This window comes from Aspergillus brasiliensis (genome assembly GCF_001889945.1).
Source record: "Aspergillus brasiliensis CBS 101740 unplaced genomic scaffold ASPBRscaffold_9, whole genome shotgun sequence".
Classification (NCBI taxonomy): Eukaryota; Fungi; Ascomycota; class Eurotiomycetes; order Eurotiales; family Aspergillaceae; genus Aspergillus; species Aspergillus brasiliensis.
The window spans coordinates 1,124,360-1,151,697 of NW_027137450.1; the positions used below are offsets into that span (position 1 = coordinate 1,124,360).

A 27,338-nucleotide genomic window follows, 5' to 3' on the forward strand; every position below is an offset into this window, starting at 1 on the left:
CCCGTCCAATATCCGCAGGGAACTACTGGCCTCACTAGTCCAGCCTTACAACGTTGTGTTTATGGAAAGTGAAGCGAGGGTTCCAAGTGGATTTTCCCCGTCCAATATGTCCATGAGCTTGTCTTCCTTGGCAAAAGGTTTATCATCATCGGGTGGCACTCCGCCTGGATGACCCTTCGGCCGGGAACCGATATCACACATGGCTCTCGATTCGTCCTATGAAATGCACCTCAAGGGGTCTGTTAGTTCAACAGAATGTAACAGTACTGAAACCTCACCAATGGCAGAGGAGTGAACTAGTAAGCCTGTCCCTGGCAGATATGTACGATAATTGGCGGTTCTGACCAACTAGGCAGGGATAGCGCCCAAGCTAAGCCTTGCTAGGCTTTGGCGAAGCTTTACCCGACCCTTCCCAAATTTGGTGGCGACACTTCTGGCTGATGTGATTGGGGAAATCATCCGAGAAATCCGACCGCCGGATGACATTGCATTAGCACTATGCAGTGGCTATCCACCTCGCTCAGCTCGGCTTCAAGGGGAGTATACGGACTCCGTCCACGCTCCCGACAATGTCTCAGTACGGAGTACTCCGCTCAAAATCTCGTTGTACTTTGCAGATGTCTTTCTTCGAATTCGGAGAGACATGCCATCTCATATTTTATACTTTGTGTGAACTACTTATTAGATAGTGCCGGCATACCATAGCTGTGTAGTTGCACGAGAGGATATAATGAGCTTGACGGTCACGCCAATTTGCTTCCAATTGGACAGGGCAGGGCAACATTTCCCACAAGCTGCCTTTGTATAAGTCTGTTCGCTTCTGAGTTCTTTATATATGCATCTTCTTTTCAAACCAGTACCAGTCATGATGGTGCCGGCATCCCTCAAGGCAGGTCTCTTTGTACTCCCGCAACTACACCTGGCATCCGCGATGGCCATGATCTCTTGTCAGTAGGTCGGTTGTAGCTATGGGTTTGCTGCCAGTTCTGGAGATACCTTCTAGTTATTTGCGGTCCAATGGGCTTGACCGTGCAGGACTTGAAGTCTCTCAACCCGGGTATCACCTACCCGGACCTCGCGGCGGGTCAGGACTATTGTGTACTCGGCACGGTTTCATCAAGTGGGCCAACTGCGAGCTCCTCATTTCTCACCACTTCCACTTCCACCGTATCTACCGTTTCCAAACTATCAACGACTTCTTCTTCTTCTTCTTCCGCAGCTCCATACCAGCCCCAGCCAACAGGTACTGCCGCCAATTGCGACCAATTATACCTCGTCGAGCTCGGAGACTCGTTCGAAAAGATCGAAGCCAAATTCGGCATCAGCACAAGCGAGTTTCTTAACCAGAACCCATCTATCAAATTCAGGTAGGCCCGGAACTTGTTCCATGACCTTTTACCCAAGCTGACCAGACCCACCTTGCAGACTGTACTAATATCCTTGCCGGCTACTACTAGGGCGTAGTTGTAACGGTTGATCCTCTTCCCAGGGAAAAAGAGAGCACCGAGCTAGACAGTATGCAAAATACAATAGGGGTCAGTATGCCGTGGATACGACCTCTATTCCATTGGAATGCTGCTAAATGACTAGTCAATGTATACTGAGTCGACAGATTTCAGTCAGATCTTATTGAGGAGAGCAGAGCAGTTCATCATAAACTATATCATTCACTACATTATATACTATACACTCGTATACACATATAACGGCGGAGTAAGCCTAGTAAGTAAGCCTACCATCAAAAAGGATAATCTTCATATCTAAAGTTCCAGATAGTCTTTGCCGACTTATCAAACCCGTACCCTTTCGAGCTAATCGTACCGATATGTTGAAGGACTGGTGGGACTACCACATACCGCTTCCAACCCTGTTGGTTGGAAATCTTTTCGATCATCATATCCACTAACCAGTCGGTTGTCAGGTCGGTATGTTCCAGAAAGCGCGGTACTATCGAACGCGGGAAGACCAGGCCCTGCGAGCAGCATCCGTACTTGTTCATCTCGTGGACACCGGGACGGATTGGCCACATTGTCTGCCGTCCTGCCATGAAATGTAGCCCAATGAATGCCGGGATAAAGAGAAGAGATATCATCCACATAGCACTTGCTGGAGTTGACGCGAAGAACTTTCGCTTTGCGAATACCACGACTCCCGTTGAAGCTGCCCAGACAAGAAAGGACAACGCGAGATATTTCGGCCACTCCTCCAAGTTCCAACCAAGCAGGTCGTCAACATAGAAGAGACGAAGATAGACCCAGTCATGCCCTGCTCTGCTGCGCTGCTGAATCATGTCAAGGGCGTGTAATGTAGAAGAAAGCCAGCCCTTGGTAGCCAAAGTATCGTCCTCAATCATGGCGACATAATCTGCGCCAGTATCATAGCAATCCTTCATCAAATGTGTAAAATCGTAGATGGTCTTATTGCGATACCACCCTCCATCCTCCCATTCACGGAGTTGTTCGTAGTCGGGGTTATCGTCCTTCGGATATAGGAGGACGCGGTCAGGTAGGGTCTCCACCCATTTCTCTGAGAAGATTGGATGAACGGAGGGATCGGTATGTGCAATGAGGAGATCAAGGAATATGGCGTTCTGTTCCAATTCGCTAAGACCTTCCAGGAGAGAGGCGACTGTCAACCCCACATGGCGAAGACACCGGAAGTTCGCCATCCGTGGCTTTTGCAATCATGACTGAATGGCTGCAGTAATTGCAGGGAGCGATGTCAGTCAAGGGATAATAGTAACGGGGAGGAGACAAAGCAAGTCAAGTGATCAGCAATGCAACCTGGAAATTAAGGTTGGGGACCCAGTGATCAGCGCTAGACCGGAAACGATTTAGCTGACAGGACCCTGTGCTCCACAGACAGGTCAAACGCGGTGGAGTTACGGTTGAGTGCCCGTTTTGTACAAACTCAATTCTTCTTCTTCTTCACGAAAATCTACGCGCTCCCTCTACTCTCTATTGATACCACAGCGGCTGCCTACCTGTTGCTATCTTTGAGTGAACATGATGCCCTAGGAATTTCAATACCAACGCTATGGCCCCCTTCCTATTCTTCAGTTCCACGTCTCACCATGTCTCTCCTATCTAAAAGGGCTAGTGATTCAGTCAACGGCTTAGTCGGATGTCGCTGATAACGACCTTTGTTCCAGGCAACCTCAAGGTAATAGTGATGATGTATCCCACAGTTGGGTCCTACTAATCTCAGGATATGTCAGGGTCAATCTTCATACGAACACTGCCAGGGAGGTAGTAAGCACTAAGCAGATATGGGCTGGGACCGGAGTGGTATCGGCCCGAGGGCGCACTAGTTACAGCCACGCTGATGGACCGGGACTCTCTACATTGCATTCGCCATGCCAGCTTCGCAGCCATAATGGAGGCGCTGCCAAATCATCATCAACCTTCTGTCAATCAGAAAGCCGGCAGTAACGCATCTGCCCCCTTATCAAAGCGGGTACGCGTCGTTGTTTCGCAGTCGAAACGAGGTTGTGTGACTTGCAAGTATGGCATGTGTCCTTACCCTGCCATGGCGCCAAGTCGACTGACCAGTAGGCAGGTCACGTCGGGTCAAATGTGACGAGCAAAAGCCCCTGTGTCGGCGATGCCTTCAAGCCGGTCGAGTATGCGGCGGTTACAACTATGAAACCAAGTTGTCATGGTCATCAGCTTTGCGCCCTACGCTGAAGATCGGAGTCACAATGGACAGTCACGCGGAGAGGCTAAATTATCTCGCAGCCCACGTGTTGTCTCTGGACAACAATGGCGAGCCTCTGAAAGAAGATGATGCTTGGGGGCGCGTTTATCTGCAGCTATCGAGCCAAGTCGAATGTGTCAAGGCAGCCGCGGTCGCTTTTGGAGCAGCGTACGAATCATCACTGAATAACTCTATCGTCCAGCGGCCCTGTTATACCTGGCATTACTATAGCTCAGCTCTGGCCAGGCTACGATCAGATTATCATAACGAGAGCGTCGGCCCAGAGTCTTTAGCTCTGGCATCAATGATCCTCGCTTGCGTTGAGATTCTCAGTCAACACGAGCAGAATGCGTTCACCCATTTTCTTGGGGCTGTACAGATCCTGACCAAGCCCGAGCAGCATCGCCGCGGAACTTCATCCCCTGACATTCTCAGCACAATCAAAGGCGCGATAGTTAAACTGAACCTCTTAATTGGCAGCTACGGTCTGTCCCAGACACCGCAATATATGTACCTGGAATTTCCTGGAGCAGCAGCTGAACAAGCCGCTGGAGACGATGCGTTCCAGGAGCCGGATCTTGCTATTGACGCCGCAATGCACTGCCTTTACCGATCATATCAATTCATAGAGTCGGCTTCTCACCTGCGGTACAAATATCCAAGCTGGAAAGAGCATAATCCCATTATGTGCAAGGCTCAATCTGATGCGGCAGCCCAGTGTCGCTCGGTTTTAGATAGCCTTGCGCCGATTGTCATAAGCCTGCAAGCCAGAGGTTCGTCCGCGACGCGTGCGCCGAAAGATTTCGAGATGCTGGCAGAGCTTTATGCGATTCGCACACAGCTGACATCGGCCCTGGTCTTCATTCTGTGTGCTCACAGCCCGTATGAAACAGCGTACGATGAACACCATGACCGATTTCGAAGCATCATAAGTGATGCTGCCGCGTCAGCGCGGCTGAGAAGGCGGGGCAAACCCAGCGCTTTCAAGCACTTCTCAATGCGTTCGGGAATTATTAGCCCTCTCTTTATCGTGAGTATAAAGTGCAGAAACCCGTCACTGCGTGCTCTAGCGACGACGGTACTTAACGAACAAAGCCGCGAAGGGCCTGCCGATGGACAGATCCTGGCGGCAATCGGTGCTCGAATAGCTGTTCTCGAGACACCTGGCAGTGTGCCTTCTTCCCCCAGCGCTCCGCTAACTTCCTGCGACATCAGAGAGGGACAGAGGGTTTACGGCTACTCAGTGCTCCATCCAAGCTTCAATGAAGAGGGCCGCCGCGTAGTAAATGTTATCTTCCAACGGCCTAACCCGCCTCTCTTGCAAGGGTGGGGTCATGTTGATTACTCATGCCAGGATGGTTGGATCTACTGGTCAGAATCTATCAAAATATAGGAGAGTTCTAGGCTCCTTCGCGCACAAAAGCCGCCTTCTCCTGTCTCGTGAGCTTGAGGTCATACACTTAGCCCGGAGGTACTGCCACTATGCCAAATCAGTCACCGACAACAGGCCTAACTAGCAGTATATAAATATAAAACGACCGATCACTACTTCACCCCGCGTACAGTCGTGATATATTGGAATTATGTGTGCACTCACAATGATTTTTCGGTGTTGGGTCATTCACAAATCCTAGACAAGCATCTACCAGTCGCCTCTGATTCGCCGTTAAAACAGCCAGTGGACCTCAGCTCGGTGTTTGTTGCTACTAAGCCGGATTTAGTAAAGGCTGCAGTGATGCACAGGTGGAGATCATCTCGGTCATTCAACGATTTACCAATGCTGGTTGGTCCGCGTGCTATATCAGTCTCCAGTATAGGCTTGTTTATACTTTTACTAGTCATCTGGTGACCCGGCTTTCTTCCACCGCTCCACCCCAATATTCCTCAATGTGGTTACAGGATGCACGAGAATGACATCAAGAAAGCAGGAGGGAGACCGGGATGATTTCTAATAAGGTCGTCAAACGAGTAAGATCGCATTAGGCATCAATCTAAATTTATTTCTAGACTGCTTGCTGACTGCTGGAGCGGGTTCTTAAGAGGATTGCATCGCACTCCCTGAGTCTACAATTTCTACCTTTTATTCTACGCCGTGTTCCAGTCCTTCATTTAGTCAACGTCCCCAGTCCCCTCAGATCCCGACCACAGAGCATTACACAGCATGGCCAAGAATATGAACATAGACATAGCAGCGAACAGAACAACTGACATTGCCCTGCGAGCGCTGCAGCTCATTTTTGCCATTATTGTCATGGGAACGGACGGCTACGGTACGAACTAATCACTGCATCCTAACCTATTTAAAAAACCTATTTAATCTGACCAACACCACCTAGCTATCCACGTATACCGCGGCCACACTGACTACGTACACTTCGTATACGGCAACTTCTACGCTTACGCTGGCGTGCCCGACGCATGGAGTTTCTTAATGTTTTGTGCCGGGTGGACATTTCTGGGCGTCATCTTCCTCTTCTTCACTGCCGGGATCAGCTTCGCGGAGCATGCAGTGATTGGGTCACTTTCTGTCATTGTGGAAGTTGTGGCTCTCCTCTCATGGCTTGCGGGTTTCATTGCGGTGGCTATCAATATAGGGAGTAATCCATGCCCGGCGGAAGAGAATCACTGTCGGTTGCTCAAGGCAGCAGTAGTCTTTGGTGCATTGGAATGGCTGCTATTTATGATTACTACGATACCGACTATCAAGCTCGTGTTTAACAGTGCTCGCCGAACGAAGATTTCGACGATCGATACCACGACATCTGTTTGAGGGACGAGATAGGGGGATCATTTGCGTACGTCGGAAACATCGAACATGGCTACGCGAGCATTGAAAGCCTTGATAAATTCAAATGATGCCCATGTTGGCCCCTTTGTAATAATCGTGGCGGTCTTGAATATAAAGTCTGATATAGCGGTCCTCTCGATAGGAATCATGAATGGTTATTTATAATGGTACTACTTCTCACAATCGCATGCCCTTATGAACGTTCAATTACGTTGCCACTTAATGTCGCTTTATCTACCCAAGTACTATTGTACTCGACAGTAAGAACTAAGTATAGGGGCTATGTACCACATATCTCAGGTACATACATGTGATAATTTAAGCCGCCATAAAGAACTCCCAAGTAGCATCAGGAGCCAACGAGCTTTGCACGCCAAGCGGCGCACCATCATGACCGCCATCATACGCAATAAACGAGACTGGCTTAGAGCAGCCATCGAAGTCCGTTCGTTTCCACCCGTTACTCCCAGACTGAGGCTTCTCAATGCTTGCTGGCTGGCAGCCATTATTCCCAACAAACCTCTCCGCCAGCTCCACGCCCCCATCGAACGGAAGAACCGGATCATTGATACCATGAATCCCCAGATAAGCAATAGGATCATTACCCCCATCACACCCACTAATCACCCCACCACTCAAGACACTCACAGCCTTGAACTCCTTCGCCCGCGAGCAAGCAAGGGAGTAGCTCATTCCACCACCCCAAGAGAAACCCGTTGCGAAGCGAGAGCTCTGGTCTACACAGAGATCACTCTCAACTTGTTCCATGATGGCGTCAATGAACGCTACGTCTTCGCCGTTGGTATTGGCCCAGCCGGCGTTCAGGCCATTGGGCGCTATGAAGATTGCACTACCCTGCGACCGAGATTCAAGGCCGTACCAGGGTTGGATGCTGTCGCCGTTGACGACGTTGTTCATGTTGCCGCCACGCCAGTGGAGTCCGAAGATGAGGTGATATGGGTGGTTTGCGTCGTAGTCGTCGGGGATTTTGAGCGTGTATTCGCGGCCGTTTATCTGGTGGACGCCATTGGCTAGAGAAGGGTTCTTGCCGCAGCCTGGAGAGTTCGCGCCCTGGACTGAAGTGAGGGCACTGAGGGCCACGAGGGTATGGATAAAGATTGATCGAGTCATTATCACTGATTGGATGCTTGATAGAATAGAAGTGCTTGCGAAGCTGGAGAGTGGTGAGATGAACTGCAGAACTGGCAATTCAGTGACAGATTGGCTTCCGTTTATATGTCCATGATTTAACCGCGAGGTTGATTCTCATGGAGATCCCTTCCAATGTAGTAACGGAGCTCTGGTTAATAGTACGTTGCAAATAATGTCTCGTCTTCATTCCTCCATCCCGTGCAAGCCCGTCAATCCCCTCTGCCGGCAGATCTCTGTCGAAACTATAGCCTATTATCGCCTTCGTCTGGTGAACCCTGTACACGGGACGACGTCTGAGACTGTTGCATGATGACACCGTTAAGGTTACAGACATTGCCAAGAGATGGAGAATCCCATAAGACCCTTGAGAATAGGTCAAAGCATCGCAGAGAGGCGTAGCCCTAGGCTATCAAATGGAAAGCATTTCATTCATTGTCATGGTGGGTCAGTGATGGATGAAGGACCCTGAATCAGGCTAAACTCTTGGCCCGTTGATGTACTTTGGATAATTTCCGCCACAGGATGCTTGGCGACTCGTTTAAGGCCTTCTGATTTGCACGGACTAGTAGCTGATGTCCATCTAAATAAGTTAGATTGACATGCCAAGATCCCATCGGCAATAGAGCGCCATTTTCACTGCCGAACGCGGAATGGGTCCCGTATGAAAGTGACTTGCAGCAAGTCTCTGCGGTATGAAGTGGTTGTCGTTGGGTCTGGTTTGGTTCGATGGAAGCTGGCTTCTGCTTTGTGGGCCATGCCAGGTGTGATTCAACCGGCTACATCGCGCTGCCTATTCCAAGGATTGTTTACCTTAATATAAGGCACTTTAAAAAGGATTAGCAGATGCTATAGTGTGTTATTTCCGGAAACCATCTTGAGTGTGTATAAAACTCCAATGACTGTTGGGCTTGTACAACCGCCTTCCTACCTAGGTGATAAGCTGCTCGGATAGATGCCCAGGTTCTACCTTGTTGACCTTAGTAATAGATGTGTAAGGTGCTACGAGCCTACGACAAGCCGAGGTTATTCGGAGTGTGGACCCTGGACCCTGGACCCTGAGCTAACAGCCCTGCCATTTAACCGCATCCAGTTAGACGAGGGTTCTCTCAACGGTCTATAATTAGAGGCGTAACTCCTAGTGTTTCAGACTGCCACCTCCCACAACCATAGGGCCTCTGGAGACTCATTTTACGTTAGTGTGAAATCCTTCCTCAAGTAACAGATGACAGAGGCATCTGGTTGCCATAGGGCTTGCACTTCGATCCGTTAGTTACATAATGCCAAGATTACTATCTTAGACTAGCTCTCAACCTGCCGCTTACCGTGTCACTAAAAAGGCAAATGCGTGGTATACTGATACCTTATAGGGCCTAGAACAATAGCAAAGATACTGTATCATATGTTGGATAAAGCCGATAATGCCAAGCATAATGTCGACCTTTCGATAGTGACATTTGAACTTTCAAGGCTTGGCATTTAGCAGCCTTGCCGATATGAGGCATGGAGAACAACGCAAAGGTTGGCCAACAGGCCTCAGTGGACTTGGCAGGTTTCGGATATAGAGGTGAATAGTATGGACTGGACAAGAGGTCTTCGGAATGTTGCAGGCAATCGCTATCATTCTATCTCCGAAATACCAGATTATTAACACCGCATGAGCTACACCGGCAGTTATATAAAGACGGTAAAGACCACAGTATAGCCATTGCATCCCAATTCCTTCTATCCATTGCTACTACAAAAGTCTTTATTTCTGCTAGGCTGGCCCTTCCCTTCATTCACAAAAAACAAACTTTATTCTATTCTTCAATATGAAGCTCACTCTTCTTACCACCGCATTGATTGCACCCTTAGTATCGGCGCATTACTTCTTCGACACCCTTGTCATTGACGGCCAGGAGACCACTCCAAACCAATACGTTCGTTCCAACACTCGACCGGCCAAATACAACCCAACCAAATGGAAGAACACCCGCGACGACATGACCCCCGATATGCCGGACTTCCGCTGCAACAAGGGCTCCTTCACCTTCGCTGGCCAGACCGGCACGGCGGAGGTCAAGGCCGGGTCGAAGCTTGCAATGAAGCTCGGCGTGGGAGCTACAATGAAACACCCTGGTCCTGGTCTTGTGTATATGTCTAAAGCGCCCGGCTCGGCCAAGCAGTATGAAGGTGACGGTGACTGGTTCAAGATCCATGAGGAGGGCATTTGTGACCAGAGCAAGGACATTAAGACCGATGCCTGGTGTACTTGGGATAAGGACCGTATTGAGTTTACAGTTCCTGCGGACTTGCCGGATGGAGAGTATCTGATTCGGCCGGAGCATATTGGTAGGTCTTTTCTACTATTCTCGGAAGGATAGCAAGTATACTAACTGTTAGAAAGGTGTGCATGGAGCACATGATGGACAGGCTGAGTTCTACTACGAGTAAGCTATCTTCGTCCTCTTTGTTTGAAATATCAATTATTGATAAATCTCCAGATGCGCTCAAGTCAAGGTCACAGGCGGCGGTAATGGAAACCCAGGACCGACGATCAAATTCCCAGGTGGTTACAAAAAGGATGACCCCTCATTCAACTTCAGTATCTGGGGAGGAATGAAGGATTATCCAATGCCTGGTCCGGCCGTCTGGACCGGTGGTTCAGGCTCTACTGATGCTTCTGCTATGGTCAATGTGACTGATACGGATGCTTCTTCCTACTATGCAGAGGAGGAGGAGGATACATGCGAAGAGTAAACTCGCCGCCGTGAGTACGTTCGTTACTTTCACCACTAACGCGATGCCTTTGTGTTAGCAGTGCTTACGGAGTGCTTTTGTGACCAGAGCTGAAAAGGACCAGGGCCATGGGGTTGGTTATGGCATCGTTGAGACACACTCTCCATCGACCGATCGGATAAACGCGATATAAATTTCCTGGTCAAGCGGTTAGCGCATCAGCGGACATTATGTCACTTATTTTGGCCTTAGATCTCGCGCCTGGTAACTGAGCCTTTCTGTTATACTGTTACTAGCTTCGCTGTAAGGGCGCTTGGTTTAGACAAAAGAGGGGGAAAACATATCGAGGAGAAACCTACTATATCTATTTGTCCCCCTACCTTGTGTAAAATGATAAGTTGTACACCGAAATGAATACAGAAGATCTCCCCAAGGAAGAAAGGCAAAGCAATCTATCTTAAAGAACAAACAAGCCATCGGAATTAGAAGGACTATACAATCCTATAAAATCGACTATGCAAACACCCAAACTTCTCCTAACTCATACGAACTCAAGCCAAAGACAAGTCAAATGATAGTCCTTTGCAGCACGCCAAGCCCAATATCTTTCCAACACTCGAAATGCGTCTGGTACGCTCTTGCAGCGCCAAATCCACCGCAGGTGTCCCATAGTATCCACAATACTGGCTCTTTGGGCAATTGTCTCGGCTTCGGCATCAATGACGAATTCTGGCCACAGCGAGGACATGTAATGTGCATCCAGGGGATTAAGCAGTCTGAAATTGAATATTTCGGCATCAAATCGTGGGTGGTGTTTACCAGCCATCGAATGCCATGTCTGGTGTACTTCTGGGAGACAGAATAGTGGTGAGTGGATCATGTTGACGTTCTGGGGCAGTCCCCTTGTCGGGTATCGAAACTTGAGTTGATGTGTTGCAGCAAGTAACTAGTACAATACTAACATGCTACACCGCATGTGTAAGACTTAGTTAAGCCTCTCTTCTGCTCCAGAAACGTCATCAGTCCCTCTTTATCTTTACGCTGATTCTTCTCTGCTGCCTCAATCAAGTCATCCGTAACCGGGAGCTTCGTGTGGTTCAGAAACACCTCAATGGAGGCTTTGTCGCACCTTTCCAAAACAATCTCGGCGGCTCGTTGAGTCGTAGGCATATCAGGGTATTTATCATTCGTACACAGGTCTTGAACAAATGTCCCAAGTCCAAAGTCATTTCCGTCCGAATTCGAATACGGCCAATTTTCAAGCATGGTGTCTGTGACATTTGAACCTGTCTTTTGAAGAAAGGCAGTAATCACAGCAGCATGGCCAATGCGGTATTTGTCAATAGGGTTCCAGGTGTTCTCCCAAAAGCTTGTAACAAAAGCCTCAGACTGTTGATTCAGGAGCCACGTCAATGTATTCTTGTCGTGCGCCTCGGTAGTAGCCTCGAGAATCAGTTTCTCCGTAATAGGAAGCGACTGCTGGCGATTCAGAATCACTTGCATGACTTCAACAGCAAGATATCCCCTTGTTGCGGCGAGCAAAACGTTATCCGTGATAGGGAAAGAACTTCTGCGTGCAGACATCATAACGCGCATTAGTCGTGGTGAATCCGCAGCGGTCTGGAGGGCATTTTCTGTAATCATGATATCGGGATTCCGAGATAGCAAGGCATCCAGACAATAGAAGTTAGAGGCCATGAGTTCGACTGTTTTTTCGTCCACCTCTACGAGTTGTCGCTCAAGAAGGGTTCGAAACACCGCCCCCAGGTTGTATTCATCTATGGGTGAGTTTCCGCATCCTGACAACACGGCCAACATCTTCTCAAAGGGTGGTTCCCTCTGCTTCTGATCCAGAAGGGCCAGCATAGCGTCCTTGTTTACACATGCTTCCTCAAACACCTTGTCAGTCAGACTGGCAACGGGTGTATATGGCGCAAGAGCTCGGATGATCTCGCCACCCTTCTTCTCGTTTTCGACAGCATAAAGAAGGACTTCCTCTGTGACCGGAAGAGGATCTGGAGAACGTTTTGCTAGATAGTCGATCACCAGAGGGCCCTTAGACTCGTTCAACGCCGCACCCTGGATAATAAGTTCCGTGAAAGGGCCTTTCAATGATTTTTCCTTTTCTAACAGCTTCAACATATCTAACGCCTCGGAGTGACAGCAGACACGTGCAACCACTTCCTCTGGTACTGGAGGACCCATAGATGAGAACGGAAGAAGAATCTTAAGGGTACCGACTCCATCTTGAGCGCCCATTATTATGTTATTGATGGTTTCCTCAGATAAGGTCGGCTTTGTTCCGGGCTGTTTGAGAAGGAAAGCGACAAGGGCGCTGGAGTGGACTTCATTGTCTGCAGCGTTTGAGATCATCTTCTCAGTTATCTCAGTCCCGGGGTCTTTATGAGGCCAAAGCAAACATAGCATATTACCACTCTGCTCATTAGTGGCTGCCAGTTCCAAGACCTCTGTGGTGACATATATATCTTGTCTCCGAGAGCGCAGTAAGGATTCCATTGTTTCTGAATTTCCCTTTCTTGCGAAGAGCTGGAGAAGGTTTTCGGTTATGGGCATCTCATTCGGTCGCTCTAGGGCCAAGTAGGCGAGGCCTGGGGCTTCAAAGGACCAGAGATACGAACTTCGTTGTTCGATGAAAGCGACAGGTATATCAGGGTTGAATGTCTCAATAAGAAACTTTGGCAGCTCACTTGAAGTCGACGATCTGAAGGCCAGGTCCAGAATATGTTCGGTAATTGGTGTTGACAACGTTGGCGAATTCGAGAAGATATGGAACATCTCCAGTCCCGATTGTTCATTCAACACGGCGGCAGAAAGAAAGGCCTCATGAATCACGTCAGTGGTGTCATTTACGTGGTCACAGAGGAGACCTTGGTCCCGCAAGGTGTGTACCACTTTTGCCAATTTGGCCTTCCCAGACTTGCGATAATTGATTACCTGCAAGATTGCTTCCACCGTACTTGTGGGAAGGGGTAGTGCTAAGTCCAAAAGGACCTGCAGAGCGTCTAGATGTCCAGTACGAGCAGCCACATGGTATGAATCGACTGGCCTATCAAAAAGTCCGCGCTGGTCCACCGACAGACATCGCCGCGAAGGATTCGCACCCTGCACGGCCAGCAAGCCCACCGTGTGAGCCAAGCCCATATAGGACGCTCTGTGAATCGGGGTCTCCAACTCTGCGAGCACTTTACTCCACGAGTTATCGATCTGATCTCCGTGGGCATCGGCACTCCGAACCCAGTTGAAGTAGACGTTGGGTTCAGTAAAGAGACCATCAATTTTAGCTTGTATCTCCGCAGATAATTGATCGAATCCTCCAGCAGCGACCAGATGAGTATCCCAGTGTTCGGCCGCATATAAAAAGGGACCCAACTTCATTGCCTCTGGTTGAGTGAGAGGCTCAGCCTGCGCAAGAAGCAGATCCGCAGTGCGGTCGGTCAGGAACTTGTGTCCCTCGGTCAGCGTAAATTGGCATTCGTGATGCTCGTTCTTCTTCTCCGGCACAATCAGGTATTCTTGCACCGAGAAGTGTGCCACTTGAACTTTGGTCTTGTTGAGAGCGAGGAGAGATGTCGTGCATATTTGGACGACGTAGTCAGCGGAGTACAATCCGGTCATCTTAGCAACGACATCAACATCCAGGGGAACGGGTGATAGACAGATTATCATAAGGATTTCCCGTGCCTTGGTCACATTGTGCGGCTCAATGCTGTCAAGAACCATCCGGTAAGTCCCCTCCAGAGTCGCCGGGACTGAATTTAGAGCCTTTCTCAGGTCATTTTCATCGTACTGTTGGCTAAGCGCTTGGATTTGCAGATCAGCCCAACGGAAACGCCTAATTATGGTTAGATATGATTTAGCAAATCTCGATAATAAAATGTTAAATTGAGGGTGAGTATACATACCGTTCCTTGAAGCTCAATAGTTTATCACGAATCATATTTCTGATCTCTTCACTCCATATGTTCAGTCGTCGTGCAAGTGCCACATCAACAAACGTCTTGACATCTTCAGCCAGACGTGCTTCCAAATCGACCTTAGGGAACTCTGAAAGCTCCTTGTGAATGTCCTTTTCAGGCCTACTAGTAGCGAGGATATGAACTTTGCCCCTGTGTCGCTTGAGTAAATGCGAAAGAAGGGATAGAAGCGACTCTCTTTCGCTGGGAAAGCCGCTATTCGGACACTCATCTAGGGCATCAAAGACCAGGTAAACACGATCTTGATCGGGTATTTCGGACAGAACTTCATCAAGTACACTTCGGATAGTGGTCGAGTCTGGCTGGCTTCTTCGGACGTGATGCTTTTTCCAGAGGTTCACTACTGCTGACGGCAGCGGAGATCGACACAACTGTCTTATCAAGGATCTGATCAAAGAGTCCACATTTTGAGTAGCGTCGAAGCCAAATTCAAAATACCAGTAGGCGTAATGTTTGGATCCATCCAAGTCGCAGATTTCGTCCAGGTCACGTATCACAGTAGAGCTAGCCCTGGTTAGCTGAGATCATCTTGAGGGGTTCATATATAATACCAAAGAACAGATTTGCCACAGCCCGCTATTTACGAACAGTTAGTACTGATAGTATCATAAATATCAAGAAGAAATAGAAACCCCTTACAGATCCCGGGTAGCCAAAGGAGGTCTCCCGTGCTTGACAACCATTTATTGTACTCCTGCGAATTCAAAAGCCAGACGCCAGTGTCCCCAGTTCTTTTCTTTTGCAATATGTCCTGACGGTTCGAGAACTCTGCTGATGAAAGCCACTCAAGCTGGTTGTCCTCCTCCGCGGCTACACTTGTCAGCAAAGCCCAGCTGTCACATACGGAGAAAAGGGCATCATACTGAGGAGCTTAGACTCCATATTCTTCGAGCTTTCGATAAGCTTATCGGTGTTCGAAAGGATCTCTTTTGCGCGCTCTCGGTTGCCTGTGCTCGATTAGTACCTCTGCATAAAAGGTAGAATCGTGCGTAATCTCACCCAGATCTGAAGCGAGCTGGGCCCATTCCTTCGTTGCCTCCTTTTGCGCGATGAGAGAATCTTTAAGCTTTGATAGTGACTGGTCGGTGTATGCGGATATGCTATACCAGAGTCGGGCTTCAGTGTGATCAGTCAGAGCTTTCCAGGGCCTCGTTGCAAGTGCGCAAATGATGGCTTGACGCTTACCTGCTTCATTCTCGTCTCGCGTCTTCTCCACCTCAGCTGTAAATGTAAGGATTGCCGAATAAGCGCGAAGTAGAGCTTGGTCAACGTTCGCATCACTCCCAACACCCTGGTCCCTGTAGTTCGCATCAATCAAGGCGAAATAGGCCATATTCTCGGTCAAAAAAGCAGATGCCTCGAAAACGGCGTCCCGACGGTCCAATCTATTTTGGACAATCTATAGCCAGTATAAGTATCACTACATCACGTGCATCACAGATAGAGAGAAGCTTATTACACTCATTCCAAAAGAGATGATTGTCCATGCAGATGAGGCTGCGTTTGTAATTTAATTATATCAGTCCTGCCACACCAGAGAACGGTCGCCATTGTCCGGCGGCACGTTAGAGAACTTACCATGTCCTGTGGGATCAAAGGAAACAATTGTCGAGATTGTGTCCTTGGCCTTCATTGCCATCCCAATGATTTTCTCTGATGCCTGACGAATATCGATCTCCTTTCCACTCTTACGGTGGTACCTGAGGCCACCTTGCTGCCACTCCTTGTACTTCTCTTCAGTGGTTTGGACAACCTTCTGAATGGCATCTGTGGCCGGAATCTCAGCTGCAGGAACATATTCCTGTAGCTTGGGAGGCAGTCCGTCGTAGGCTTCTTTCCATAGATTGCGCGGAGGTGTTTCCTTGCCGGAATTGTCCAGAACGCAGTCCTCTTCGGGCTTATCCCCAGGTTTTTCCTGATTTGCGTCGGTCGAGGAAGCTGGGATGTTGTGAACCGGTCGGTTGGCCATGTCCTGACCATCATCCGATTTGTCGCCCTTGCAGCAAAGAAGTGCACGTAGACCTCCCATGGTATCGTATACTTCCAGTGATAACTTCAAATGGGCGATTTTCGCGAAGGGGAGGTGGAAATTGCCGGAATATGTCCATTTATCCCCCCCTCAGTGCAGAACGGTTCGGAGAGCTTTGATGGGGGGATCGGCGTCTCCAGCTTCTCCACCACCATGGCACGAACTACTCAGCTGAATCGGCTGGGAAATTAATTCTCGCCGATCTCTTGCGGAAGAACCGGAGATGAGTGATCTCAATGGCGTTGCGCATGCCCCACTTCCATCGATCTACTTCTTGTCATAGCAGTGCCTTCTTGTGTAATACGTGTGAGTGAGCGCTCCCCCCCCACCTAGCGGTGAGGGTACTGGCTCGCCATGCTTCCCTCCATCATAGCGTCTCAATTCTCGCCTCCAAGGCTCCATGCCTCCAATGATGATACAGACAGGCTAGTCGAAAATCTTGGCATAGACAGGTGAGTCTCTATCGGACCTTTATTAATGCGTTTCCGTAGATCATCTGTCTGTTCGATCGGAGCTAACGCGGTCAATACCCCGATCAAGGGCAGACAACCATCCATTGTATCACTGAAAGCCAATAAAGTGGAATTGGTCACACATAAATGCATCCAGAACTATCGAAGATAAGTGGATTCCTTGCCAAAGCTCTCGCAGGTACCCAATGGTCCGCATGTCTCACCAGATATGAATCTATTCAACTCAAAGGTTTTCTGAATCGGTTTATGCGTGGCTAGCTGGATGGGTTACGTTCCGTTCGCTGCTCGACACTGGACGGCCGTGGAACACTGGAAGTGGAATACCACGTAGACGAACATGGGCTTCTTCATCCCGCGTGCGCGCGGTGGAACCCAGTGGTCGGATAGTTGCGACAAAAACCCTGCATGACATTGAGGACCGCTAGGTCTAGCGCAAGGACTGGAAGGTTACGGAGCTGAGGGCAACTGTCAAATACATCTTCCCCTTTCGCCACTTGGATGAGGAGGCGGTGCAGCCGTTGTGGGAGCGCCTGCAGGAGGAGAGAAATGATTGCCGTTCACGTTAAGCAGGCCTTCCCGTGACCAGAGTTCTGGTTCCAACATGGAGAAGGTAGTAGTAGATATCTCGCTGGATCTCTTCAATCTCTACTCTTCTTTTGATCCCATACAGTCTTACTTTCGTAGAAAACAGGTAAATTTGGCGTGTTATTTCAATCCTTTTTTTTCTTGTCTGCAAGAAAGGAAAGGTATATCAGCGTCGCTGGCTGCCTTCTAGGCTTGGCTTGCCGCGATCAAATTTTCTATACCCTGTGTTTATATTACTAGACGTAGTGTTACAAGAAATGCTATAGCAGTATGTCATACTAAGAAGATTTTTATTCAATAGAACTGTTGAAAGCCAGGCTACGCGCCCCTTCATATCCTCCAAAGCTAAGGCTTAATATAACATTCTAATCATTTGTATAGTCTGAATAATATAACAGTATAAAAGAGAAGAGAGCATCTTGGAAAGAAAGAAACTAATATGAATTGTTTGGCTATTACAATGACTTGATTTATGATAACTTTCAGCTGCATTGGCATACTGCTGAATGTAATGAAATAGGCTTACGTTGTCAGGATAGAGGGCTTATGTACAACGAACAAATAAGACAAGACGGCTCATTTTGAACCCCGGGATGTCACTGTCCACTCATACTAGGGATCGAAGTCCATTATTCGACGATATTAGTTGGCAAAGTATTGGGCATATTCATTTTCCGAGGAGTGTTATAAAGCCGAGGCTGTTGCTATCTACTCAACTGGTATTTCAAAGGAAAAATCAACATGCATGCAACCTCTCCTTCACACACCGGGAGCGTGGCACGTCCATTGTCGAGATAGAGGTAAGTAGGCTCGCGCTCTCTCACAGCTGAGCGAAATATAAAAACATACAACAGAAGGGATTCGCTGGTGGTCACCCACCCAACTACTAACCTCCCGGCGTGTGGCTTAAGTACGGCTGAGCGGACGGGAAGCCCTGTTCTCCACACCCTATGGTCGTATGTACTCGTCCTTTCGTAGAACAGGCTCATATAGTATGTGGATTTCTGATAAAGATAAACCCATAGAACAAAGGAGGCGCTACCGCCACACCGGCCAGGCTGCATCCCCCTATAAACGTATCCCCTCCAGTGGTTCGCAGCTTGTCCATGACCGATATTTTCGCATCAGCCCGTATCTCCACCAAACAGCGATAGAAACACTCAAGGGCATTGACAAAGAACACGGAGGCAGGAGGCAAGATCAAGCCACCCACCCAACCCGAACGCCTTGCCTTGGGAGAAAAGCGCCCAAATACCACCACGACCTCATCCTCGGCGGAGAAAAGTAGAAAGCCACACCTGTTTGGGGGTACTTGATTGACCTGTTCTCGACACGATCACATTGTCAGTTTCATACTGTGCCAATTCGGCTGGTTCCTGCATTATTGTCCCTACCAGTATACTTGTACACCCCAATCACGATCGTAAATAACTGTCCGCAGTGACTTTCGAGAATATCGCTTGTATGTCCGAATATCACCACGACCTCATCTTCGGCCTCATGGAGCAAGAAGCAAGAAATGCCGAAAATGTGTGTTGTATTGCCTGCTATTCAGGGGTTGCCCAGCGACAGGCGCGCGTGCAAGAGGTGGTTGGTGGCTGTAGGCACTCCGTTTCTTTGTTGATAATGTTGGGTTTGTATAGCTTCATAGAGATAGAGGCTGAAGTTATAACCTGTTGGAGAAAGGCTCCAGTAGCAAGAAGCAAGATATGCAGAGAAACGTGTGTTGTATTGCAAGCTTGCTATTCAGGGGTTGTGCAGCGAGAAACGCGTGGAAGAGGTGGTTAGTAGTAGTAGTGTTAGTGTGATCTAGCTATGTGACCAAGCCTATTCACCCTGCAACCTACTATGAAAGGTACGGCTTGTTTTCAGTACATGGTGAAAACCCCTACCGCCTACTATTTTATCTTCAGTTCTTGTCTGATATATGCCCAAGGCAGAAAGCAATCTGAAATGGCAGGCGGTAATAAATCTGCCTGTTTTAAACAAAGGCCTACCTTCTATAGTAGACAGAGACTATAGCGTCCCAGGCAACAAATCAGGCCTCAGGCGATATGAAGATATAATAGCAGGCGGTAGCGATTCTGCATGCACTAATAACAGGCATAAGCGGAGGCTGGTGTGGCGATAGCGGCCTTATATCACATTTCCTACTGGTGGTCGTTTAATTCAGCAGCTCCTAGAGCGTAGGGAATAGAGGTCTGTCTAGTAGTTGGAGGTGAATGGCCTACATTAAGGGACAAATAGTTGGGCCAAGTTACTAAGTCGGAAGGTGGCCCAGCTTATCTGGAAAACACGTTAGTGATGTCGTCCGGAATGTCAAGATCAAAGATACTTGATTTGCTTGACGGAATAGACGGTCAAAGGTATCCGGATGTCCTGTATTAGTAGAGGAGACAATTCTTGAAATCATATCATTCTCTTTTTTCATAATGGTGATAGCGACGGAGAACCATAAAGACCATGTTGCAGTCGAAGCGAAATACTAGCGAATAGCAACTATCCTAGATCTTCGACCCGCAGCTGGAAATTCAGTTGTATCCAACGACGAAGGACCAGCGACCTGATAGCGCGTAAACAGAGCCAAAGAATCTTCCCAGCCCTCTTCTCCAATGTTAAAAGGATACAGAGGCGACATCTCGACAACGAGTCTATTCTCCAGGCAATGAGCCAAGAGAATGCGACCATGGTGGTTCCTCATAAATGAAAACAGCATAACCTGGATATGGGGAAGCAGTACGGGTTAGCAACTACAGCAGCTTCCCGGCGGGGGTAAATAACATACAGGGACGACAGCATGCTTTGCGTAGTCTTCATTCTCCAGTCGACTGATCATCACAAGGATGATAACCATGACCTCTTCCCTTATAATCATCCCATCAACGCCATCAACGCCATGAAACATCGAGGCCTTCACATGTGAGTACTTATTGCCGCGCAAGGTCCAGTAGCAAGAAGGGCCCCATTGGTAACATTCCCTCTCGATGTGCCATGGCTGTGGAATAGGGGCTTCATCAGGGATTGCGCTGTTCACCCGCGAAGTTAGTCAGACTCGTATCATGAACACAGAAAAATGTACGTAATAAGAGTGTCTCCATCCGGTCAGCGAGCGCAAGGGCAACCTATCGCCCTTAGTGCCTTTGCGGGGTGCCATGTCTACTTCTTCAAGAAAACGACAACACATTGTTTCCGCCCATTCTCCACCGCTCCCCCATGGCCTGGATAAATCGAATCCCATCGTACATCCGTATTTGAGTGTCCTCTCACTAGTTGAAATCCTTTCATTTCTTTCCTCGGGCACAAGATTTCTTTCGTAACGCCGTAGATCGCCCTCTGCCCACGGAATAAAGTAACGTGCGGCCACCCCAGAGATAATGGACTGATGATCCAGTGTTATAAGTGACAGTGGCAGATGAGCGAGTGTTTCGGCTGGAATATTACCGGTCTTGGCGTTCCAGAGACTAGAGCAGAGCTGGTCTAGCGTTTCTAGAGCTTCTTCAACCTTGTCGTTGTCCATGATGGCGAGTCCTTTCAACGATGCGGCCCCAAGTTTTTGATGAAAGACGAAAGGACAGAAGAGTTGGAGGGGGAAGTTCAATTAAACGCGTCATTCTGGTGTCATCAACGGAACATAACACCAATCTGGTTCGGCGTTCAAAGGTCGGCACAATATTCTTCTTCTAGTAGTCAAGTCGGTATGTGATTCAAAAAGGGAAGCACTAGAATTATGTACAAGAAATAGACAAGACATGGACTCAGCCGCCAATATGCCCAAATAGCCAGTTGACCCTAGGGCATGTTTCAGGAAGGTACGGATGCCAAAGCTTACACAGAAGGCCATCCATCGGACCAGGTGATGACGTTCCAGCCAAACTGCTTGTCGCCATCAGCATAGCCGATCTCGGTGTTGATGTAGTGGTAGTAAAGAATCGTTCCGTATTCCGGATCATCAAAGACACCCTGGCCACCAGGTGCATAGACAGTACCGTGACTTTCCAAAACGGGAGAACCACCACTAGCCTGGCAATCATTGCCATTTTTATCAACCTATTTGTTTCGATCAGAATCAGAAGAGGAGAAAGTAACCAGCGGTCTCATCCGGAGATAACTTACAAATCCACCAGTAGCCTTGGTGCTGCGACAAACCATAATCTTGTACTCCTCACCAGCGGCCGGACGATCGGTGTCAAGACCGCAGCATGCACCGGACGAGAAGAACAGATAGTAGTAGCTACCATATTGATACATGTATGCCCCTTCTTCCGAATGATCGCCCGTGGCATTGAAGGCAAGGTTGTAGGCAGCGCTGCCGGCAGTCTTGGTTCCCGCTGAGTTCAACTTGACTTGGTAGATGTCGTCGTAGAAAGAGCCAAAGTTCATGTAGAAGGTTCCGTCGGCCTTGATAAGGTTGGGATCAATGGCATTGTAGAGCTTGCCGCTGCTAGAAGCAACGCCGATGGAGCCGTGATCAGTCCAGGTGTTGAGGTCCATGGTGGTCGAGGTGGCGAGGCCGATGGCAGAGGATTGGCTGCCGAAGGTGGAGACCGCATAGAAAAGGTAGTAGGTTTCTTCGATATAATGAACATCGGGAGCCTGTGATGATGCAGGGTGTCAGCGGGGTGAGACGAACTGTAGCGTAGTGTATAGTTAAAATTTCACAACTCACCCACAAGTCTGTGTTTCCAGCGAGGCTTATCTTTGATCCACTAGGGACAACAGATCCAACACCTACCCAAGGACCATTCAGCGAGTCCGAGGTAGCATATGTGATCTCACCACCAGTGGAGAAGCGAAAGTATTTGCCATCAGATACTCGGCGCATAAGGCCGGGGTCACTAACGACACAGAGACCCGAGCATGACTCGGGGTTGGCGTAGGCATAGGCCAAGCCGGGGAGGATAGCGAGGGCTGCAAGATTGAAAAACATGGCCTGAGGAGGAGATAGAAGACGATGTAGTAATAATTAGAAAAGCAGTGAGGGCCGTCTGACGATGAAGGGAACTTATAATGCTCCGTTAAAATTGAGGAAAGGGGTTTGCAGATGAATGGTCTCTCCTGAGCAACCGTATCCACCAAGTACCCTGCATCACTGGTAGAGAGGCAGGTGGATTATGCTCCATGCAACTGCACCCTGTCGAACTACTAGATGGTACCTTGTCAGCGATAGCAAAAATTGCCCAGAAAATTATTGTAAACCAATCATGGTGAGCGCGCAGGACTATGGAGCACCATGCTTAGTTTCGTACGGTCTCAGACTATGAAGCAACGGACGCCACCACCGTCCAAGGGATCCACCACCACATGGTCACTGGAAAAGCTGCAAAGCTTGAGATAGCCTCGAATATCTTTGGTCGCGTCTCGAGGAATGTGCATTTCAACCGGAAATTGCTGTACCTACATGGATAAGGGATCAATAAAATTTAATATCTTCCTATACGGCCCGGAGAGCCCATCGGTCAAATTGAATTCCGCGTATAGACAATCGCCCAAGACGAGGCCCTCCAGACTCCGAGAGCTTACAAGTCGACCTCTCATCATAAATGTCGGCATTAGGTCATAGTAGCTTATACTATAGTTTCATTTAACCGTGTATTCTGAATGGTGGACATATCGCATGTCCTTGAACATAACTCTTTCCCCCTCACTCACGTCTGCTAAACACCATCACTTGTATAACCTCGGGATGGAAAGACTCAGCCATTAAAAGTTTGCTTCACTCACTCAAAAGTGGATAAGGTCAATAGGCACCTACCTCGGAGTCTAGTGCCCCAAAAGGTATTGGCAGTAGGGTAAATGGATAGTGGGAATGTAGGATGAATAAGAAGAACTCTGGTGCCCCCTACAAAGTGAGTTTCGAGTATAGAAATACTCCATAAGCCATGGGATTGTAGAAATCAACCCACTAGTTCCCTGGACCGGCCTGGCCAGGCTCGCTCTTCTGCGGCAGTTGGAGAAGGACAAACAGAAAATAGGGCCGGTGATAGTGGGGATTGATTCTCGCGGTGAGCAATCATTGGTGACAGGCGCTGCAACGAAGTGGGACTCTCCTTTGTCCCTGCAGCACACAGTCGGAATCAGACACCCAATCCGGAATTGGAGATGGAAGTAGAATCTAAATCACCCGCTAAGACCAATTTGTTCCGAGGATGTCTTCGATCAAACCCAGCGGTGCTGCTACCGCCCAATCCGCCTTATGGGAAGACGAAAGAAGCTCATCTCACCTTCTCGATGGGGACTTGAACGGGAAAGGCCCGTCCTTTACTGATCAACGAGCGATGCTGGCATCAAACAGGCCTATTTGTATATGTAAAGTGACTATCCAGTACGAAGAAGTCAGGAGCAAAACTACATGGGGAGTCAGCAGAGCAGAGTCATGCGCGTGGCTGGAAATGCAAACAGTCTAAAATCGTCAAACAGTTCAGGTGCCAGGGTACGAGCTAGGATCCGCCAATTATAGGTTATTATTGTGACTATGAGATAGTCGGAAACATCGATGGTTTTATCAGTGGATCTCGGGGATACAGTGCCCAGTCCCACAGCTGGATAGCTCAACGGGTCGATAGTGACTACTGTCACTGGCTAGAACTTTCAACCCGAAACACCGGTTGATCACTTGAAGGCTTGGCATGTGTCTCCATCTTGCCCTGATAAGCTTCAGACCCTGCCAAGCCATCCAATTTATTCGGCGTTACGTCGGACTGCCCGGATATCAATTTCCTACAGCCCTGATTGATCTATAATCGCAGAATACAATGATGACAGTTGGACCTATTGTAGAGAACATACCACACTAGGGTAACGGTTTGGGTTCTGAACTGGGTGTAATCTCCGACATTGCTTATCGTTCCGATTACCGGAAGCAGGAACCAAATACGACAGCTTCGAACCAACATCTGGGCTTTACTTGGCTTATCACAGGCATTCACCTTCAGAGCCACACTAGGTTTGACTCAATTTCCTTTCTGGGGGTAACTACGTCTGATATTGGCTTTGGGTTAACTGTCATCGTCTACTTCCATGACCATGTGGCTATCCCGGGTAAATATTCTTTTGTCATTACCCGAGTTCCTCTATTTCATCTGACAGTAGCTTTAGGAGAAAGAAATAAAGAAATAATATAGATAAAATGAAAGGAGAAACTAAATGAAATAGTTACAATATTAGCGCGCTGTCCTTATCAAATTCATCTATCGAGGCACCGAGTCATGGTCAAATGACCAAGATCCTTTTCATGACGCGATTATCTCAGATTTGCTCGATTAGTATGTCGCAAGACCACTGTGGGGCTGGTATTTAGTTCGATAATCGAGAGAAGACAGGCCGGGTGCTAATTAATTGTCATATTAGTCCCATATTAAGTTCGGCTTGGTCAGCCAACAGACCAATAGCTATAACACTAATAGCTAGTAGATGCTTCGGGCTATTAGCACCGTTGACCAACTAGGGACTCCGTCTCTGTATGACTGGGTACGTCTCTGGCGCCTTTGCGAACATCAGAAATATCTCATTTGCGTACTGTGATGTTAGGAGGTGGCTCCTGTTCTTTGCAGCACGTACTGGTCGTGCAGGAATTCAGCGGAACTGGCGTTTTCGATGAGGGTCATTCGCCCGTCCTCACTGAGCAGTACGGACAGGAGATATGCGCACACGTCCTGCCTCAGCCATTGTTGGCATAGACCGAATTGTATGTTCCCAGAATGGGGTCCGCTCTCTCGCGGTTACTATGGTGTTCATAGATGTCGGCCTCCTGCTCCAGGTATCCGAGGAGCTTCTTATTGTGCTCCCTCGCCCGGTTCGCGAACAGTTCCCTCAATCTTACTGTATTGCTGTGACAAATGTGGCGGATGTGTGCGCACTCCGCGGCCCGTGGCTCGAAGAGTCCCAGTAATTTGGTAGATCGTGTCTTCGAGACAGTCCCCTGGCTGAGGCCCTCCTCCTGCGGTAGGTATTGAAAGATTGGTTTCTCCACCTTTCTATTGTTTTCAGTTGATGACCGGGGCCTGGTTACCTAAGAACCAGTGCCAGGTGTCAGATTACTTGGACTCGTGAATTCCCTGCCGTATGCTATGGCCGTATGTAGGCGGTTCAGACACACCTCGTCAGCGTTGGCAATCGTCATGTCCATCGCTGCTAAGATCACGCGGAGATGGGTTTCGCACAGGATCTGGGTCTTGGGGTCTTCAATCTTACAGCTCTCCAGAAACGAATTAACGAACTTCCTCGTAATCTGGTGCCGCGGTAACCGCACGATTCCACAGGCGGCCACTGAGGCTCTGATAGTAGGCGCAGGATGCGGCTGAGTTTGAATCTTAATGTTTCCGTGCTTTGATTTGTATGTCGCAACAGGTTTTTCTTGACTTCGCAGATCGCTTCGGTCTTTCCACTGTTCTTGGTCACCAAGGCTCCATCTGTGATAGTTTAAAGTGGGGATTCGAAATCCTCAGAGGAGAAGATACGCGCTGGATTTCCCGAGTAACATCATGTCTCCCAGGTAGGGCTGTCACAGCCTGCAGCAACAATAACAGGGCAGCGTTGAACGTTGCTTTGTCTGAGAAAAGCGAATTTCCCTATCAATCACTTCCCATAGCAATCAGCTCTTCAAAAAAATTATTCCTAAACACATAGAATCTATTTCACCTTACCCTTCCTTGTCGTATTCCTTTTTGCCCCTATCTGTGCGGGTACCGGGCTATGAGACGAAGTCAAGGCAGCCATTTTGGTAGCGCGGGACCAGCATGAACGACCAGGTCTCCGCAGAACGGCTTCAGTGATGCTTCCAAGCTAGTTTTGACCTTGAAAAAAGCTTTAATGCACCGAGATTCAAGCGATTCTTTGCCAGTGACATGTTTGCCACCAGTGTATGAGTCTTAAGACTGCCCAGCACTCTTTGGAGGCTGCCAGTATTCCGTTCGTCCGATTGCACTTCCACTCATGGGTATTTCGCTGTAGTATGGTATGTTTTTCTGATCCCAGTATCTCTTGTCCGCCATGCAGTAATGTGGCATGTTGCGGGAGGCAGAGAACATAACTCTCATGTCCGATATGACACGGCTTCTTATTAGCCAACAGTTCTGACCCTTCAGCTGCGTCGCAAGTGCCAGGCTCTAATCCATCAACCTTTCGATCAGCATCCCCATTGAGCTTTAACTATCTGGTCTGTATTTAGTCTTGAACACAGTACTTCCAATGGATTCTGTAATGTGAATCACATTTATAGAATAGTCGTTCTCTTGTCAAATTGCAGACCTATTTCCAATGATCATGATCATACTCTTCGGTTTTTTTGACAGAACTAGAACAAGAGTGAGTAAATCCATATTGCTTTAAGCATGACGAGTTGCTTCTGGTAGATTTACTACCCAAGTTCATCTTCTGTGTCGTGTGTATTGTAGCGTTCTTCAGCTTGCCCAATTTTAAGAGCAGCCTCTGTTACTTTCATCTGCGGAGTAGCATGACTCTACCAGTCCAGATGTCCTTGTCAGCTACATCTGCCGGCTATATACTAATAAGTAATGGGGATATTTGTAGTAGCGGTTATGCTTAGAAGACAACCAAGAAAGCATCAACATGGGAAAGATGAAGAAGATGAGAATGAAGATGGAGGAGAGGAGCGCTGCCTTTTATAATCGTTCTTCAGGTCTAGTATTGAATTTCCAAGTAGCCTTCTCTCCCGAATTACCTCGTATGATTCACCTCAATGAGATGATTACCTGCCTAGAACAAGGTGAAGCCTGTATCCGCCACAACTCCATTCATATAAATATAATTCAAGGCGAGGGAAAGCCGTGAATAATCAAATGAGCTTGATATTTAAATGACAGTGATTATGAGGCCCTTCGTAAGGGGACTAGATTACCTAATCTCTGTGGGATGGCCGAATGGTGTGTATAGGCAAGATCGGA

The 27,338-nt window shown here is 48.4% G+C and overlaps 10 protein-coding genes across 10 annotated transcripts; 4 read left to right on the forward strand and 6 right to left on the reverse strand.

Annotated features, from left to right (window-relative positions):
* Positions 1–1,017: 1,017 nt before the first annotated feature.
* ASPBRDRAFT_197866 (LysM peptidoglycan-binding domain-containing protein) lies at positions 1,018–1,435 on the forward strand (the record flags this gene model as incomplete). Its single annotated transcript, XM_067621144.1, has 2 exons — positions 1,018–1,367; positions 1,426–1,435. 2 exons carry the CDS (start codon positions 1,018–1,020, stop codon positions 1,433–1,435), a joined length of 360 nt encoding a protein of 119 aa, XP_067477416.1.
* A 303-nt stretch (positions 1,436–1,738) lies between these two features.
* On the reverse strand, positions 1,739–2,668 carry ASPBRDRAFT_129996 (uncharacterized protein; the record flags this gene model as incomplete). The annotated part of the gene is made up of 1 exon (XM_067618187.1): positions 1,739–2,668. The coding sequence occupies one exon, from the start codon at positions 2,666–2,668 to the stop codon at positions 1,739–1,741; it is 930 nt and encodes a 309-aa protein (XP_067477417.1).
* A 264-nt stretch (positions 2,669–2,932) lies between these two features.
* On the forward strand, positions 2,933–5,416 carry ASPBRDRAFT_651745 (Zn(II)2Cys6 transcription factor domain-containing protein). Its single transcript, XM_067628515.1, has 3 exons — positions 2,933–3,162; positions 3,218–3,503; positions 3,559–5,416. The coding sequence occupies exons 2-3, from the start codon at positions 3,325–3,327 to the stop codon at positions 5,087–5,089; spliced, it is 1,710 nt and encodes a 569-aa protein (XP_067477418.1). The 5' UTR covers positions 2,933–3,162; positions 3,218–3,324; the 3' UTR covers positions 5,090–5,416.
* Positions 5,417–5,869: 453 nt separating this feature from the next.
* On the forward strand, positions 5,870–6,466 carry ASPBRDRAFT_129643 (MARVEL domain-containing protein; the record flags this gene model as incomplete). Its single annotated transcript, XM_067618156.1, has 2 exons — positions 5,870–5,966; positions 6,033–6,466. The coding sequence occupies 2 exons, from the start codon at positions 5,870–5,872 to the stop codon at positions 6,464–6,466; spliced, it is 531 nt and encodes a 176-aa protein (XP_067477419.1).
* Positions 6,467–6,563: 97 nt separating this feature from the next.
* On the reverse strand, positions 6,564–7,993 carry ASPBRDRAFT_45473 (alpha/beta hydrolase family esterase). The gene has a single exon (XM_067625414.1). The coding sequence runs from the start codon at positions 7,613–7,615 to the stop codon at positions 6,803–6,805; it is 813 nt and encodes a 270-aa protein (XP_067477420.1). The 5' UTR covers positions 7,616–7,993; the 3' UTR covers positions 6,564–6,802.
* Positions 7,994–9,318: 1,325 nt separating this feature from the next.
* On the forward strand, positions 9,319–10,834 carry ASPBRDRAFT_76734 (lytic polysaccharide monooxygenase auxiliary activity family 9 protein). The gene is made up of 3 exons (XM_067629330.1): positions 9,319–9,967; positions 10,023–10,065; positions 10,120–10,834. The coding sequence occupies exons 1-3, from the start codon at positions 9,448–9,450 to the stop codon at positions 10,373–10,375; spliced, it is 819 nt and encodes a 272-aa protein (XP_067477421.1). The 5' UTR covers positions 9,319–9,447; the 3' UTR covers positions 10,376–10,834.
* Positions 10,835–11,386: 552 nt separating this feature from the next.
* On the reverse strand, positions 11,387–16,207 carry ASPBRDRAFT_96722 (uncharacterized protein; the record flags this gene model as incomplete). The annotated part of the gene is made up of 9 exons (XM_067629539.1): positions 11,387–14,207; positions 14,278–14,853; positions 14,901–14,925; positions 14,989–15,159; positions 15,213–15,296; positions 15,349–15,486; positions 15,535–15,748; positions 15,809–15,846; positions 15,928–16,207. Coding segments are annotated over 9 exons (4,347 nt in total), but the record flags the coding sequence as incomplete, so codon positions are not given.
* Positions 16,208–19,921: 3,714 nt separating this feature from the next.
* Positions 19,922–20,953, reverse strand: ASPBRDRAFT_129656 (uncharacterized protein; the record flags this gene model as incomplete). The annotated part of the gene is made up of 3 exons (XM_067618158.1): positions 19,922–20,155; positions 20,222–20,462; positions 20,502–20,953. The coding sequence occupies 3 exons, from the start codon at positions 20,951–20,953 to the stop codon at positions 19,922–19,924; spliced, it is 927 nt and encodes a 308-aa protein (XP_067477423.1).
* Positions 20,954–21,261: 308 nt separating this feature from the next.
* On the reverse strand, positions 21,262–22,363 carry ASPBRDRAFT_181850 (arabinan endo-1,5-alpha-L-arabinosidase; the record flags this gene model as incomplete). The annotated part of the gene is made up of 3 exons (XM_067619959.1): positions 21,262–21,483; positions 21,550–22,029; positions 22,103–22,363. The coding sequence occupies 3 exons, from the start codon at positions 22,361–22,363 to the stop codon at positions 21,262–21,264; spliced, it is 963 nt and encodes a 320-aa protein (XP_067477424.1).
* A 2,730-nt stretch (positions 22,364–25,093) lies between these two features.
* ASPBRDRAFT_32050 (uncharacterized protein) lies at positions 25,094–26,151 on the reverse strand (the record flags this gene model as incomplete). The annotated part of the gene is made up of 4 exons (XM_067622974.1): positions 25,094–25,444; positions 25,532–25,600; positions 25,627–25,844; positions 26,079–26,151. 4 exons carry the CDS (start codon positions 26,149–26,151, stop codon positions 25,094–25,096), a joined length of 711 nt encoding a protein of 236 aa, XP_067477425.1.
* Positions 26,152–27,338: the final 1,187 nt, after the last annotated feature.

Coding starts and splice junctions, on each gene's coding strand:
- ASPBRDRAFT_651745 (XM_067628515.1), top strand. CDS start 3,325: ATGGACCGGGACTCTCTACATTGCATTCGCCATGCCAGCTTCGCAGCC. Junction 3,504..3,558: donor CGAGGTTGTGTGACTTGCAA/GTATGGCATGTG, acceptor ACCAGTAGGCAG/GTCACGTCGGGTCAAATGTG.
- ASPBRDRAFT_45473 (XM_067625414.1), bottom strand. CDS start 7,615: ATGACTCGATCAATCTTTATCCATACCCTCGTGGCCCTCAGTGCCCTC.
- ASPBRDRAFT_76734 (XM_067629330.1), top strand. CDS start 9,448: ATGAAGCTCACTCTTCTTACCACCGCATTGATTGCACCCTTAGTATCG. Junction 9,968..10,022: donor GATTCGGCCGGAGCATATTG/GTAGGTCTTTTC, acceptor ACTGTTAGAAAG/GTGTGCATGGAGCACATGAT. Junction 10,066..10,119: donor CAGGCTGAGTTCTACTACGA/GTAAGCTATCTT, acceptor ATAAATCTCCAG/ATGCGCTCAAGTCAAGGTCA.